Below are 17,996 nucleotides of genomic sequence, written 5' to 3'. Positions count from 1 at the left end.
CTGCTCAAGGCTAGCTGTAATTTGATTAATCCTCAGAAAGGGTAGCCAGACGGTAGGAGCCTGCTCTGACTCTTTTTCCACTTTATTTCCATTGGCATATAGTTTAATGATCATTATATTGCTTACCTTTTATGTTTGTGTCAATTGTGCTTATGGTTTGATTCGACTTGGTTCTTCCCCCCCTCTCTAATATAACTGGTTTCTGATTTTCAGATTCTGCAGAGAAGGGACGACAGCAGTTTTTGAAGAAATGGAGACGATCGTCTTTCTATTTTCATTTTCGGCGCTTGGGGTGCTTTATGCCATGAACACCATCCCCGAGTTTCAAGAGTAAGTATGATTTCTTATTGAGTCAGGGCGTTTAGTCAAAAAAATGTCCACCCTTTTAATCCTTTGAATGTCTGCTTTTGAAAAAGCTGTCACATATGAATGTGAACTCATCGTTATAGATTTGAAACAATTATGTTGTAAACTCGGAATATATGTCATTATCTTGACAAAGTCTTGACAAAATACAATCAGTCGTTTGAAATCTCGTGCCCCTGTTGAAAGATAGCAAACAGCGTACGTTTATTACCACTAGAGGACTCTCTAAGCTTAAAACGAAGAGTATCATATCTTATAAAAACCTGCACAGTGTTGAACAGAGCTGATGTTACAAGAATTAAATCAATTTCTTTCCTCCATGTTTTCCCTCTTTTGGATGGACGATTAGAAAAAGAGCCATCATCAATTTGAGGAGGATTTATATTTGTATAATCTGATTTTTATATTGGATATGATTATAATATGGATTTTTTTTCGTCTGAGTATACTGACTTCTAGGTATTACAAACAGGTGCCAGGGTGCATGTAAACCGATTCTCACATTAGGCTAAAAACAAAACAAAACAAAACAAAACAAAACAAAACAAAACAAAACAAAACAAAACAAAACAACAAGGACCTGTTTCCATTGTCCCTCACATGAGTTATTTCTCATTTCCAGCAGACTTTTATACGCCTCCTCTGCGAATATTTCTCTCTCTCTCTTTTTTTTCTTCTAAGTGTGTGGACATTGACAATCAATACAGACTGCACAGTAGAGTTTGATGAATTGCTCTTGACATACAATATGCCTTGTGCTCTTCCACTCTGCAAACAAACAGTATTGTGTGCATAAATCTTCCCGCGCTGTTGAATTGGAGAGGTAGCAAGGGAGCTTGCCTTTGCTCTCACAGCATTTGTTTTCCTTGTGTGAAAGCGCATTGTGAGTTTTCCGAGGATGTAATGTTGTTTACGAGGAGATACCTTGGACACATTAATCTCTCCGAGTGTGAGGCATTGGTACCTTTGACCAGTAAACATGGAGGGCAATGCTGAACCAACACGGCCTTAGCCTGCTGCCTCCCACTCTTCTGCCTTTGATTGATTAAAGCTTTGCAAATCTGTGCCTTTATCCTGTTATATCTTTACACATACTATACTACAAAAGTGTGTTATCACTCTTCTTTAGTTGGAAATGTAAACATTTGTGGTGGAATACTCTGAATATAAACAATACAGTGTGTTTTCATCATTCAGAAACTGTATCTGACATTACAAAAAAAACCTAAATTAACTGTTGCATATTGCTAAGAAAGCACTGTATTCGATCCAACGCCTCAACAATAAAATCATTACATTTTGAGTCATAAATTCAGCTCTGTGCCAGTTTTACTCGCCACAAAGTCCATGATTTATTTTTCCAAATGCCATGAGTAAACAGTTCTTTCGTCGAAATATTAATGAGAGGGGTTTTTTTTTGGGGGGGGGGGGGGACATGCAGCCAAACTTGTACTTTATTGTAGTTAGGAGATCAAGTTCAGTGTGACATTACAGCCTCAAACCACAAGTCTTCAGGCACACACTCGACCGCACCAGAATACCCATCGCTCCTTCAGGATGTAACACGTCCATTCAACAGATTATTTTCTTCACACCTCTGTACTATTTCTCCGGGTGCCAAGCATGGGTGTTGTGTGATTCTCATTCTCTCTGTCCTCCCATTCATCATCATTTAGTAATTTAGCAGTGTGAACATGAATGGCACAGCTTCCATGGGGGGCAGTAATTAGTAAAGGGAACGGAGCGGAAAATCTGCGAGAGACTGAGAAGCAAGAGTGCAGATTGTCGGCAGTCTTTTTGAAAACATCAAAAATGTTATTTTCTTGAATAACAACTATATTTCTCTGTCCTCACAGGCCTTATGTGATTCTGGAAATTGGCGTTGCCGTGCTGGTGGTGGTGTTTCTGTTCTACTTCCTCATCACTCGTGGCAACCCTCCTAAAGACCTCTTGTTCTTTGGTAATCAACGCAACTATGTTGTATTTCCCAATTCACTTGCAAATACAAAGACTATAAGAGGTTAATGCCCACTATGTTTTGTTCTCGAGCTGAATTTAACTCCCCGCATCAGGATTTCCAGACCTTACACTGCAGCGTCAGAGGGAAAACATAAATTGTATTCAATGTGATTTCCACTGATATGCTTAAAGCTGCTTAGACTGATCAGGCTTAGAGCAAAGCTTAACTAGATTTTTCTAAGGCATGACTGACCCAGACTTCAGCAGCCCGAGGACCTACAAGGTATTTGCACTTACTTAACCTTTCGTTACTCTTTTGAGGCTGACTCTCTAATTGGCAAAGCCATTAAAAAATGCAAATACAGAACTTTGCATCACTCATTGCTCCAATATAGTGTTTTCTTTCTCTCTTATTTTTTTTTTTTTTATAGATTTGACAACTAATTGAGACCAAACAAGTTAAAGACTTCTGTTTTTACATAGGAGATATGGCCTGCTGCAGCTTGTGCGACTTTCATACAATTATAATTAAGCTTTTCTGGAATGAGTTACTTCGGCCTGGGGTTGTGTGTAGCCATCGGTCAAACTTTGCTCTGTTTCTGGCCAAGGGTTTCCCCTGCAAACAGATGTCAGTAGCTGATGCCAGTAGGACAGAAACGAGGTGATATAGCGACAGTTAGCGCTCAGGGCGATGCTAGTGTTGTGTACGAGAACCACAACAATGAGGGGCAAGGTTGCAGCAGGCTCCTCTCAATGATACAGAGCAGTAATCCCCGCACTATCTCACCTGTTAGATGTCAAGAGATAAAAGTGGTGGTTCCGAGGATTACAGAGATGCACAAGACAGACAAACCCTATGCATGTGTGTGTGTGTGTGTCCAACGTACGTCCATGCAAAATGTGAATCTGTGTGAAAAACGGTGTTAAGGGCAAATAGCGAGGGCGCGCTCCATCTGTTTGAGCCTTGATATCTTCATGAGGACACCTGTGTCACAAGACAAGGATCTTTGTAATAACATCCTACATTGACAAGGCTTTAAATCATCTCACAATCTCAAACAGCCATTCCCTTTTAAAACTGATTTCAAGAGGAAAGCGTTGATGCGACATGAGGGCTTGAATCAATGAATTGTCATGGACAAGCAGGTTACGGCAGCAGTATAGTGCTTCCATATGGGTGCACAGACACAGAGTGTCATTTAACAGTGACTCAGGACACCAAAGTCTCCAACCACAGCCCCGTCTGCACGTGTGACGTTTGTGTATTTATCAGCATTGGGCAGTCAGGGCCTGCAAGGCCTTTTCTGGAGGCTTAAGAAAAATATCAGAATCACAAACTGATGTTGATTATATTTGGTCCTTTTCATGGTTATACATTTGTTATACAGTTGGGCATTCAGTTTATACATCTTAAAAGTCCACACGCACTTTAAAGAAAAACAAAAACATGTTTTTGTTAAGAATTTTTGTAGCTCAAATGGGTATAGGCTGAAGCCTTTTGCATATACCTTAAAAATCCAAAAGGTTGACCAGGACACCAGTGAAAAAAGAAACAGAAAAAAAAAACATAGCAGTAGTAATACAAAAGAAGAGAAAAACTAAAACGTATTCTGTTATTGTTCTTAATTATTTAAAATTTCAGTCCTTTTTCATTGTAACCATTAATTATTTCACATTGCAATGTTTTATTGAAGCACAACCGAGATTTACAAAAATTGTAAGTTGTCACTACGTCCATTCCATATGACTCCCAGAAATGAAACACATCTATATTTAATATCAGTTCTCACACCACCTCTTTCAAAGATACCCAATCCCCTTAAATTATAATTATTTTCTCTTAATTAAAAAAGAATGTAATACTGGTGGGAAGACTTTTTTCACCTGAATTACTATTTGTAATGTTACTATTTGTAACTCCTTTCTGGAGTGTATTGATGGGGTCTATATGTGTTCTGTATGCATCTCTCCAAACCTCAACACAGTATGTCATATATGGCACTATATGATCATTCATAAATCAATTTCATTCAAGACATCATCCGACATCCAGAATATGGAGCACATTCTAACCCTACTAACTGTTCTAATTTGCAATTAAAAGTCAGTTACATTATCAAGTAACTTGTTACTTTTTATTTGCCAAACTAAAAGACAAAAAAGAAAAGCTAAAGGGCTTATGTTCAGTAACCTTACCCACATTGATTTGAAATGAAATTCCTGAATTGAAACATTTATTAAAAATGTAGTGAATACATTCAAATATTTGCTTAAATGAAATATTCCTTTACTAGAATTTGCATTATGTATATGATGCAAATGCTATTATTAACGATAGCTGCTGAGATTTAGACTTTTTTTTTTTTTTTTTTTTAGTTCAAAACCCAAAGACACACAAGCCATTATACAGCTTTTTGCATGTTTGGTTGGTTCAGTTGTAGCTATTTATAAAATGTCAACTACCCCATGTTGTTTACACACCTAAAGAGGCTGCCATTATGAATTAGTTATGTATACTTGATAGTTGAATTAATCACTATAGACCAATATATTGAGTCCAGAATTATAAACTTTGCAAATCACCATCGGCACCAAAAGCAGCTTAGCTCAACTGAAGTTGGTTGTTACTGCACAGCAATGCTTGTTAGGTGAAGTGGACGGGCCATTTCTGTGTTATGTTGGGCAGTCAGTGGCATCCACAATCACACAGCATGTAATAAACATCAAAAATACAGTCAATTTTTGTTGCTATTCAGGTACCTAGAGAAATATGGACCTCTGGAAGTCAAGCTACGTGTACACGTCTGTTACGTGGTTGCACAGTCTGTATTCAAATTAAAATGAGACACACTGCATCTGATATTTTTAAAATGTAGGTCTCACTTTTCTGCCTTTGCATTTTTACCCCCCCCCCCCCTCCCCCAAAGAGCTTGCGGGCAGTGGACCATAGTTAAAAGAGTATGTAACAGCGCCGTAACCATTTTGATCAGGTTTTATGTGTTTGTGTAGCTCCTCATCTAAATTCTGCCTTGTGGACTCATCCTTTCTGCTTTGCTAGGCTCTTAACCTGGAGACAGGAGAGGGCTATTCACCATGGGCTTGATTTAAGTATGCCTCCAGTCTATCGCTCTGCTTGAGACTTAATTTTCTCCCCACGCTGTCCCATAAATCAATGACTTGCCAGCTAAGGGGAAAAAAAATTCAACTTAAAATAGTGAATAAAAAGGTTGTGGAAAAGGCTGATAGGTTGAAAGGCCTTTTTGTTTTGCTTTCATGCTGTGGCGCAGGGCTATTCAATTAATTTAGAAGTGGGGCCAGTTCATAAAACCGAGGACAAATAAGGCGGTGGACAATATGAGTAATCAGGGTAACAAATGAAATAGTTACAACAAGATACTGAAGAAATCATACATTGTATATTGTAAATGTTTACCAATGCACATTGTGACACACTGACCCACATAGGCCCAAAGCATTTTTACATTTAATTGTGGAACAATGTTTAAAAATCAGACCATGTGACCAACATCCAAGCCATATCAACAGACAATTGGAGAAATGCAATTGAGTAACAGAACACATCACTTCATTTATATAAGTGTCCCAACACAGGTTTACAGGTCACTATCCTCAATATTTACCAGGCTCTTCTAGGACTTACCCCTATTGTGTTTCACACATCTCAGGCATGGCGGACTTCCTGTTGGGTTTAGAGTATGGTTGTCAAAGACATGTTTGTGCGGCTCAACGTGCTGTATATATCTACCAAATTTCTCGGACATAGGTGGAACGTGCTAGATGAGTTGCTCATAGTCAACGTTACAAATGCGAACACAATGTAGAGGGCTCTATGGAGCCATTTTGCTGGACACTTGAGCAATGACCATAACATTTTAAAAGGTTCATTATTTCTTATGCATGTGCAAATTTTCACGAAGGTGTGAGCATATATCTGTCTATATTGAAATTGATGAAATTGCATCAGACACATCAACAGTCAGTCCAATTTGACTGACGTTGAAGCTTGTGTTCAGCTTTCAAAGGCAGATTATTACCACAACAGATGGAAAACTTTCAAACATTTTGTGTTTTCTGAATGATGTTTGTTTAAAGATGACAAAACTGTGACATACGTTTGTTTTTTGTCTTCTGATGTGAAAGAAAACAACTTTTGACAGGACTGATGTGTCAAAAGTGAGAAGACCACGTGTATTCTGATTGTTCATTCTTTCTTTCTTTCTTTCTTTCTTCCTTCCTTCCTTTTTTTCTTTCTTTCTTTCTTAAAGTTTTTGCAGAATTTTGCTTCACTTGTGTCATTGACCTGACAAGTGCCTTGGAGTACGATGGCCTCATTTCTGGCTATATGGAGTTCTACCAGAAGACAGTAGGTTTTTTTTTATTCTTGCATCTGAACCTCTGATGAGTGAACTATGAATTAGTAGACCTACCTATTCAAATGTTGAATATTGACTCAATTTGGGGGGAGAAAAGTAGGTTCTAGCTCATCCAACATTTTGTAAAATATTGCTATGGATAAACTCACTGGACGAACAAAAACAAAATCAGAAGTATCCAGATTAAGCAAATAATCTGTCATATGTATAATGTATACTCATATATTTTCTGTGTTTGTAGGGGGAGCCCTACTTGGGTACAGCATATGCCATAATGATGTGTTACTGGGATGGAATAGTGCACTTTGTCATGTATCTGATGATGATCAGCAAAATCACAGACAGGTTGGTGGGAGTGAAGTTAGTTCAAGTCACATTATACTAATTTCTCTTATTACCTCACTTCCAAGCTCACTGATCAGCAGTGAAGGACAATGTGAAAGTTGTATGTATTCAGTCTGAATGTAGCAGCATGAAAAACTGTGACCGGTGGGTAAACAGCTTCACAAGCCTTATAACTTTGTTTTTGAATGTTTCTTGAAGGAAAAATAGTTAAACAAATGTAAAGTTGCACCCTTGAGATCTTTGCAATAGTCACATTAAAACCACACAATGGCTTAAATTAAGTTGTGTGTATGAAAGAGAGCCTCCTCTAGAATGACTGACAAAGCAGTCAGTGAGTTCAAGAGTTGGGACCAGAGCTATTTATGGAAATTAAATCCTCTTTTAAACAATAGCTGCCTTTTACTACTAGAGATACTGTACAGGATTTTGTATAATGTATATATTTGGAAAACATTTTTGGAATAATATTTAATTTATGAACCAAAATGGCTTTCAAGTCTCCCGAATATACTTTACAGTCCGTGCATGACATGATCTTTTCTTGATTTCTCTCTTAAGGAAAGCCTACCGCTCGCTGGGCCTGGTCTGGGCTGGCTCTCTGTGTGCCAACATGAGTGTGTTTATTTGTGGGATAGTGGCAGGTGAGACTCATCTTCAATCCCATTTCCATGGGTCCCACGATGACAGGCTTTAATCAAGTGAACATCTGCCCCGCCGTGTACCATCAGTGTCACAGTTCGGCCTGCCAACAAAACACAAGGCACGCCACGTCTGCTTTTCACAACCCAGGGAACAAAGCAGGGAACAGACTTAAAGCATCTGTTTTCTTGGCATTTCAAACTGCATACATAAGTGTCACAGGATCAAACTCATCTCCAGGCAATGTGTTATCTCTCTGATGTGGTGTGTGTGTGTGTGTGTGTGTGTGTGTGTGTGTGTGTGTGTGTGTGTGTGTGTGTGTGTGTGTGTGTGTGTGTGTGTGTGTGTGTGTGTGTGTGTGTGTGTGTGTGTGTGTGTGTGTGTGTCAGCTGTTACCTCGCAGTGTCAATAGGAAGTTTAACAACTGAGTTACATGTTTATAGAGCGTCTTTGAATGGTGGAGTACAGGCTGTTGAAAATGTCTTTTGTTGCGGCAGGTAAATATGGATCGGAGATACGTCCTGCCTTCTGGCTCAATTTTCTCTTTCTTCTCATGCCGGTATGGGGAGCCATCTCACTATTCACTCGGCCCAAGGACAGACCACTTATCGGTGGATACAATGTGAGTGCAGCACATAAATCAGAGGACCTTGATATAAATATGGAAACTTTCATGGATGGCAGCACTTGCTCGGTTATTTTGTTCAGAATATAGTGTTTTTATTAAATACAAATAACTAATAGTCACACAATCAAACAATCAGCCACAATATCATGGTTATAGTGTTAGATTTGGTTGTGGTGTTCATTCAAACTATACATTATCAGCTCTCCAACTTGGGTATTTGCAGGACTGTAGATGTAAAGCCACTCATTTTATGGAATTGCATAACTCATTTTATGAAGTTGATAATACAGTTCCAATTTGTGACATTTTGGTGAACTTGATACACATTACTTATGTCGGAGATGAAGCCAGCAATGGAGCTGATGGTGTAACTTGGTTGTTGCACTAGCTCAGGGTTCAGCAACCTTTAATGCTCAAAGAGCCATTTAGTCCTGTTTCCCACTGAACACAACACCCAGAGAGCTGCACACATTTTATTTTGACACTCTGACAGGCGGACCATGCCAGGAGGAGCCTATACACAAAACCTTCTTCACTGCTGGTTGCCAACTTACAACTAATAAACTAAACTACATGAACTAAACAACAAAAACACAACACAACACAATTATTACCAACACTACAAACCTAACAAAACCCCCAATAATTACATTTAAAACACGACAAACAGTAACTCCCGTAACGCATTGCAGCTATCGGCTCCTTTATTACGACACATTATTGAAATGGAAGATATATGTGGGAGATCTGGGATTTTTAGAACCATGAGTGAGTGGTGTGGCTTTCAATGTCCTTTAGTTGTTGTGTAATTCACTATAATTTGTCGTCACTCTCAACAAGTCCGCAATGAACCCTCCTGGAATCGTCGGCGCTCTGCAGCACAGCAGTTTTTCTGTGAAAGGTACAGGAAGCTCCCAGCTTCAGATACCAGTTGAGCCGCTGTCATGACCTGCAGCCGCAATTCTACATTCTTCATGCCATTATTGTTGCGTAATGACGTTGCATTGCTGCGTCGTTCACGACCCGCCCACATTTTACTCCACTCTTTGTAGCGGGACTGCGCTCTGGGTGCGCTTGGCCTCCTTACGTCCCGCTCCGGGATGAACTGCAGTGGGACAGAGGCTCAAGGAGCCGCAGTGGAGGTGACGAAAGAGCCGCATGTGGCTCTGGAGCCGCGGGTTGCCGACCCCTGCACTAGCTCCTTGGCACAAACCCTTTTCTCAACCATGGCTAATGAATTAGTGGTCTTAAATAGACATTTCCACCCAAAGAATCACTCTTGTGTTCACTGTTTGGGTTTTCTCACCTGAACTTGTAAAGGTCAGGGTTAAACCAGCTCTGTAGTTTTGGATGCAATTTCCCCTTTCTCAGCAAAATAAGTTTTATCAGCAGAAAGAGTTAGAAACTAGTGTGTGAACATAACAGATTATTCAGCTCCTAATAAAACAGAGATGTCCCTCAGGAACTGAAGGTCAGACAGAAAAAAGGATCTGAGCATATTATCTGAAGTTGTCAGGCAATATTACAAATATATAATTGTGTTTCCAGTTTAACCAAATTGCCTTAAATATAGTTTTATGCAGTTGTAAAGGACTGAGCAATTTGGAGCTGTACTTACATATTCCCTTGTACCACTCTGAGCCTGAGTGTGTAATGAAACCTCATGCTTGTGGGAGAACACTATGGAGTATGAATATGTGTATATTATGGTAATTCCGCTCCACAGGCACAGCAGGCTCAGAGTATGAAGCTGATCTGGCGCCCCATGGATTTGGTCTTGGTGCTGCTCCTGTTAGCTGCCATGGCCTTCACCATCCTCAGAGGGTTGGTAAGTACACCATATTCAAGAGTATGTAAAAGACCAAGTTCCATTAGGTCTACAATGGTAATTCCAAAAGCCTCCCAGTTGGGGTTATGCATTGTCGTCTTTGGAAAAGAATTCACATGTCATGTTACATTAATTGGTGGAGCAATAGCTAATCAAGCCATGCGGGAATGGTAGATGTGTTTTCCTTCATCTCTCATTAATGTAGAGGGCCACAGAATATGCATATGAATGCCAATGTAATTACTATACTATACCATAGATGTCAACTTGAAATAACTAAAAAAATCATTAATTGATAAGGAATATCATATTGCTGCAAGCTCAATATGATTATGTCTTTACGGTAAAAGACAAGAAAGCAAATAGATTCAAGTCAGCTTTATTAGTAATGCAGAGACAGTGTGTTTTATAATGCAATACTCACCAACAAAGAAAAATAAATATATTTCCCAAACAGGTTAAATAATGCCTGTAAAAAATGTCAGGGATTTGCTGTAATCACTATATATAATATTTAAAATCAGGTGCATCTCTTTTTTTTGTTTTACCGCAAGGTCAAGAGCAGAGAGATGTTCAGTTACATGTCAATTTGCAGAGGTATTTTGATGCGCTGTTATGTGTACTTTCACTATTTTGCTCGTCATACTCGTTATGTTTGCACACTCTCTGTAGGTGGCTCTGGACTCTCCACTAGAAGCTTGCGCCATATATCTGAAACACTATGAACCCTACCTGAAGGATCCTGTGGGCTTCCCTAGAGTCATGGTGAGTGTGTTCTCCCCCCCCCCCCCCCCTTTCCCCTCATTCATTCCTAATACTCAGCCTTTGCGGCTGATGCTGTTGAAGCACCTGAAAGCTCCTCTCCATCCTATTTTAAATAACAAGCCACCCGATGGACTTTGGCTTTCATGGATATCACTTTGAGTATGCTGGAAGCTTGCCCTTATCTCCTCCACGCTTTGAGCTTACGGCCAATTTCAGAGCTATTTTCATCATTACAGCTACAATGAGGGGGCCCGGAGGCCAGAGCATCTTAGTCTCTCTCTCTCTTTCATTTGTTTAAAATTGATAACAGATTATTAGTGTGAATGGGAGTGGGTTCTTTTTATGCTCTTCCTCTGACCCCGCACTGCAGTGGCGTTTGTCCTTTTTTGTTCAGTGTAGACGATTTTGTCAATAGGTTATCCAAAGACCTTGTCGGGGCTGTGGTCCAGCCACAATTGTGAGTCATTGATCAGACAGAAAAAAAACCACATGCTGAGAACTTGATAAGCTAATCCGTCGCCCAAAGCCCCCACATCAGGATCCCACTGGGTGAGAGGAGGCTGTGTGCAGCATGTACAAGTATGTCTTAGTTGGGTAATGTTTGCATATTGGTGTGTGTGTGTGTGTGTGTGTGTGTGTGTGTGTGTGTGTGTGTGTGTGTGTGTGTGTGTGTGTGTGCGTGTGTGTGTGTGTGTGTGTGTGTGTGTGTGTGTGCGTGCAAACATGTGCAATATTTATTTTTTGCATTTGCGTGTGTTGATAAGGACTGATATGTACCAGATTGCCATGGCAGCACTAAAACAACATTTCAAATAAAGACTGAAGGACATATATGATTGACTTTCAAGCCCTGACCACAACTCATTAAGATTCCTGTGGCCCTCAGACTGAGAATAAAAAGAAACGGCTCGCTTGTATAATTTGAGGCTTTTATAAAGTGCGAATATGGCTTTCATGCTCCAAATATTTTAAGTTGAAGGTCAAGACAGTCTTCGTAATGACCCTTGTGTGAAAGTTGCAATTTGTGCTGAGAGTGCAAATTTGTGTTTTAGAAACTGCAGAGCTGGAAAGCGGCAGAATACTGAGGTGCAAAAGGTGTTTCCATTTGCCATTCCTCATTTTACATTCGATTTTGTGATATTTCCCTAAAGGGGGAAATTCTTACTCTTACATCAGTCAAATAGACAAAGTCAAATTGTTCAATTCAGTATAAAATTAAAGAGTTTACATCAGCTAATTATGGTTATATTTGAACCGATAAGGTCATTTTCAGGTATTTCTCCCATTCCAGTGGTGCTTCTTTAATGAAGCATGTTAAAAAGGCATCTGTGTGTTTGTAATTTGAGGATTAAAGCAGCCCTCTTCAGTATTCAGCTTGAGTAGGTGAAGCTTAGTGTGTGCCAGAGGAGAGAGAGAGAGAGAGAGCATGTAGTGTATTAATTGTCTTCTAGAGTGTTGTTCAGGGCTCAACAACAACATCGACTGACAGTGATGGAGAGGTCTTTCAGCCCTCTTTGGCACTTCATGACTGCTTTAGATCCAAAAAACACACACTGGAATATAATCTGAATTATCGACCCGCAACTAACCTATTTGATGTGAATGGTAGATCCGCCCATTACACACTCAACACAGAATGGATTAGGGCCAAAAGTCCAGGATAGAAAGTTTTTTTTTTTCTTTTTATGTGGGGAAAGAGAAAAACATGGAAAAATAACATTTTCAGTTTAACATGACGCAAAATTAGTAATATTAATGTGAACTAATAATATGTCTTCATTTATTTTCAGATGCTGCACTTTTTATTTTATGGACTTCCCTTGCTGGGTGCGTTTGTTTATGGTCTGCTCAGGCCTGGGTGCACGTGGATGTCAGATTGGACGATGTTCTTTGCAGGAGCCATGATCCAGGTAACACCTCAAATACAAACAGTCAATAAAGTGAAACTGGCTCTGAATACATAGTTCGGACTACAGCTGTGGCATACAGAAGTGAGTCGCTCTGAAGATTTGTAGCGCCGCATTGAGGTACTGCAATAATTACTGCCTCTGATTGATTAAAGTTTTCATCAGCGTTTTAAGTAAAAAGATCTCCGACTTGTGTCACTGCAATTAACTCGTTGCAGTGAGCTTTCATCCGGTTAATAATGACCTGCACCACATTTATCCTTTGAAGCATATTCTCTGTAATAAACAAGCTGGTGGTGCTTTCTCTATTGATCTAGCAGAGCGATTGGAACGGCAAGGAGAGGAACTCCTTGATTAAAGTCTCGTTGTACAGCATATGAGAGGTTGCAGACCACACCCCCTCTCCGTCTCCTAAATAGCCACCTCTTTAAGTGTGTACATCTCCTGTGAAGTAATTTATCATCCCTGTTAAGACCATTTTTTTCTTTATATCTTAGCAGCCTAATAACTATGACAAAAAAAAAGGCTCAGAGTAACCTCACAAGTTATTCTTCTAGAAAGTTTGTGGATGGAAACACTGGGGTGTAAAATGACCTGCCATTAGTGGAAGTGCAAATGATCTATGCAGCATTTATTCACAGTAATGAAGTCAAAAATAATTTTTGCTCTTTGTCTCTCCGCAGTGCCAGTGGACCCATCTCGGAGGGTCTCTCCACTCTCGCACCACGGCTCCGTTTCGTATCCCAACAGACGTTTTCTGGTCGGTGTTGGCAGCAAACTTGCTCTATGCAGCCACTCCCATCCTGGTGGCCATGCGGGTTCGCAGCAACCCCTATTTCTTCTTGAAAGTCTCCTACTTTCCTGGGCAGACAGGATTGCCAAACAGTGAAGAGAAAGATACCCTTTATAAAGACAAATGATGTTTCTTAATCTTCTCTGGCTGTTGGAGATAATTAATTATTTGATGATTCATGAGGAGCTGTTTTATTTCAAAATGCCAAAATACAACATTGCTTTGCTCAACCTCTTTGGAGTAATCATTTGTTTGGTTTCTTAAAGTTGTGTGTCATACACATGTGTGATTGTGTTTTTGGCTATACAAGCAGAATCATAAGAACAAGTTTAGATGTAGTCCCTTTATACCTGAGAACTTCGAGACAAGCACGGCTTTTTCCTCTTTTGCAAGCAATTCATTTATTATAGTGGACAAAGTCAAAAAACTTCAAACTGACACTCAAACCATCATCATAGGTATTTTATAATAGATCATTAGTGAAGACCGGGTTCTCTTCACCTTTTATATGACTTTGCTGCGCCCTTGTGTTCAAACAAAAGCAAAATGAGCGTGACTCAGTTTGGACTTTGTCCTGTGACAGTGACTGAGGACTCACATCCATGATTAAATCAGACAAATCCAACGGCTCAATGTCATTAGACTGACCTTGTTGAAACTGTGAAAGTGGAGTAGCACCTTTTTCTTTGGTGAAGTAAACAAATACATGGAGCATGAAATGAAATTAGAAATTGGACATAAAACTTTGTATCGGCACTAAAACTACCTCAGTGCCACCCGGTCAGTGGCACAACAAATTTACAAATTGTAATGTGGCTGTGTGTGTGTGTGTGTGTGTGTGTGTGTGTGTGTGTGTGTGTGTGTGTGTGTGTGTGTGTGTGTGTGTGTGTGTGTGTGTGTGTGTGTGTGTGTGTGTGTGTGTTGAGGCAGAAATAAGAAGGAATTATTGGATAGTTTAACAATAAAGCTGTATAAGTCTGCCCAAAGCTACAGATTATAGGCATCATGTCCTGTCTATAAAATATGTAGTTGTCTAGTTAATTAAACAGTAAACATGACAGTTTACATTTCATTAAAAAAAAAAAAAAAAAAAAGATTGGCCAACAATAATGCTGCATCCTGCACTCCATTTACATCAGCCAAGCTCCTTTATTGCTCCAGCCTTTATTGGCTGCTGGCTGAGTGGAAGAGTGGGTTGCATTTTCCTCTGATATAGTTATAAAATATTGACTTTGACAATATGCAGCCTCTTCAGTCAGTTTGTTTACTGATGAAGTTTCATGGAAAAGCCAGACATATCACGGACCACACAGGGGATTTCATGTGCCTGGCTGATTCAGCGTCCGCTCAGGACCGAGTGGGTATGTTCAAACACGATGATCATCATCTCTCTTGCTCTGCTGCCAAAGTGGCCTTCATGGAGTTCGGTACATGTCATGGAATTCCCAGCACAGCTCCATCTTAAGCCCCTCTTGGATGGGATTTAAGGTGCCAGAGGAGGTGGGGAGTTAAATATTCACCGTGCTTCTCCGGGAATTAACTGACCGTTCCAGATGACATTTGAAGGCACTTTTATTCGAGGGGCTGAACTTGAGTTGTAAAAATAAATACTCTGTACCCTCTTGAAGTCATAGCTCAGTCTGCTGACACAGGAGCATGAGACACTCTTTAATGTTGTTGATCATAAGCTTCAGAAAACATTTTGAGTAAAAGACCAAAAACATGCCTATAAAAGAAGAATGAACTTTTATTAAGATCAATGTTTTACTAATTACTAATATTCATCATTAAATTCTTTATCTGGGATAGTTTTTTTTCCAGATCAAAAGGATAATTAATAGATAATTATTTGCAGATATTTATTATATGTTTTAGTAGGCGCCTTACTGGTAGTCCTGTTTGCAACGGGCAAATCAGAATATTGCTTGTGCATCAGTCAGGTTATAGAAGAAGATGTATAATGTGTTGTTGGTGTTTACTGTATCTGCTCCTGTCTCTGAAATATATTCTAGCAGTTTGTGTGGGTGAAAGATCACACTGGTTCAATCAAATGGATGAAAATTTTCTGTGGGTGAATAATGAGCTATTTCCTCCCATATGTCTATGTGTCTACACCTCAGATGATTTTTTTTCTTTATAAAAGGTGGTATAAATCTTTATTCGCTCTTATAGTGAGTAAAGCTTCGTTGCCAGAAGACAGAATAAACACATACATTTTGAAGTTCGGTTGAACTCTGAGGCTGAACTGGAGTCATGCACTGAGAGTCAAACTGGCATAATTGACAAATCCATTTTTTTCAAATAGTTTTATTAATGTTTTAAAATTAAAATATCAATTATTAAATCACATACAGAATACTGTATGGAACAGTATACACATGTGTTATCTGAGCATACAGTAGTGGAGATTCAGTGGATAGTTAGCTCTGGACTCATTGTTTAAATATAAATTGGATGTGAAATAGTTTGTCATTCGAAGCTTTGTACTGTTTTGATAATTTCATATATTTTCAACAAATTTTTATTTTAAACACATAGTTCAGATTTGTCCCCACCTGCAACTTGAAGGAGCTCACATACCAGTGGTGGTATGCGAGTATCACAGTTTGAGAATCATGGCTGTAGCTTATTTAATAGTTTTATTCTAATTTACGTTAAGTCCAAAATGTATGTACAAAGAGGAACATCTCCCGAAAAATATCCTGTCTTCTGGGGCCACTCACACAGGCAGTTCAAAATTTCTAACTTTTAGTAACACCCCTTTGGTAAAATTTCAACAGATATTTGACAATAGCACTGGTTTGAGTGGTTTTAAGTATTTTTCCATTTATTAGGGAAGCAAAAACTGGCTCTGCTTTCTTGGTTAGTTGTTTTGGAAAATATGAGAAACCAGTTATCATTAAAAAAAAAAAAGTCTGTCATGTCTTGGGACATATACCCACATACATGTTCTCAATTGCGCTAAAATTCCTTCCGAGTGCAGGTAACGTTAAATGAAGCCCTTTTTTCCCCTCTCTAGAGTACTACTAAAAATCCAGTCTGGACTTGAGTCGAAATGGTCAAAAATGGGCCTTCTTGTTGGGAACCTTCAATCCACAGAGCAGGGTTGATCCATACTCGTTCCATTCACATCTTCGTGTCAGCTGCATCGCTGCAGTGTCTGGAAACTGTCAACAAACACATGCGAAAGTGACATTGTGGAGTTTTGAGGAGGATTTTGAGGGGAACTCCACAATATGCCCATTTTGTTCACCCAATGTTGCAGAAGCCCCCGCAGATCATTACTCAGGGGCTGAGTGGCAAAGATGTGCTGCAGCGAATAATGTATACTGCAACAGCAGCTCTTGTCACTCAGTCATTCCAGTGAACATACATGGCTGCTCCTTGCCACCAGCTCATTTTTACAAAGACAGAATGCAGAATGGCAAATGCATGTCTGGTTTTTCCCACTTAAACTGAAGAAAAACGACATGATTTCGGGTGCAAAATTTGTCAGCCTTACTTTGCCTATATTTTGTGATATTCTGTTGTTGCTCATGATTGATGATGCTTTGTCCACGCTTGGTTTGGGTGATATAAATTGATTACTACTGTTTTCAGTATAGTTTACAAAGATACCAAGTGAACAATTATTAGATTTTAAGTGAGCCCCATGCTCAGTGAGAAAGGTATGGCTCTCTTTTACTAAGAAAAAAGGCCTCTGTTAAGTCCACCGTAAGATAAGGATGTAGATTTTTACATATGTATAAAATACAAAAAATGAGAAAGAAATGATGACTTCTCAAAGTAAATAAAGTGCACTAACCAGTATATAGCACATTTTACTGTTTGCAGCAGTCTTAATGTACACTTCACATGATCCGTGGCATTCACCGATATGCTCCAGACTTATTTTACCACTCACATTTCAAGGTCCGAGGCCACGGTGTGAGGTGCACGGACACCATTAGGGTTCAGTGTCTTGCCTAAAATGGAACTTCAACCCATGGTTAGTGTGATATGGGGGCTTTAGCTGCCAACCTTGGAATTGGAAGAGAACCTGCTTTTGGTTGGATTGTGGATAAAGGACCCAAGGTGCAGACACAGAATCCAAAATGCAGATAATTTTTGCAGGTAATAATAAAAAAAACAACAACAACAACAAAAACTATCAAAAAGAGGAAACAAAACCAAAGTCCAAACTAACCCAAAGAAAGACTTGGAAAATCAAGATAGGAAAGAGACAAGAAACAAGGCAGGACTCCAACAGTGGCTGAACAGGCAAGAAAACTGATTATTTACTGGTGATGATAAAATAATTTTTTTTACCAAGTTTGGAGCAGAGAAAAAAATGGAAAAATGAACAAATCTGAGCCGGAACATATCAACATGA

General features: G+C 39.4%; 1 protein-coding gene across 1 annotated transcript; it reads left to right on the top strand.

The window, feature by feature from the left end:
* Window positions 1-250: 250 nt before the first annotated feature.
* Window positions 251-13,751, top strand: tm6sf2b (transmembrane 6 superfamily member 2b; the record flags this gene model as incomplete). The annotated part of the gene is made up of 10 exons (XM_080506741.1): window positions 251-330; window positions 2,223-2,326; window positions 6,612-6,709; window positions 6,961-7,064; window positions 7,623-7,705; window positions 8,201-8,325; window positions 10,058-10,159; window positions 10,832-10,924; window positions 12,715-12,834; window positions 13,515-13,751. 10 exons carry the CDS (start codon window positions 251-253, stop codon window positions 13,749-13,751), a joined length of 1,146 nt encoding a protein of 381 aa, XP_080362867.1.
* Between the last annotated feature and the right edge of the window lie 4,245 nt (window positions 13,752-17,996).

This window comes from Blennius ocellaris, assembly GCF_963422515.1.
Source record: "Blennius ocellaris genome assembly, chromosome: 12".
NCBI classification, from domain to species: Eukaryota; Metazoa; Chordata; class Actinopteri; order Blenniiformes; family Blenniidae; genus Blennius; species Blennius ocellaris.
Note: the sequence above shows the minus strand (reverse complement) of the source record. Positions and strands in the feature narration are given on the sequence as shown.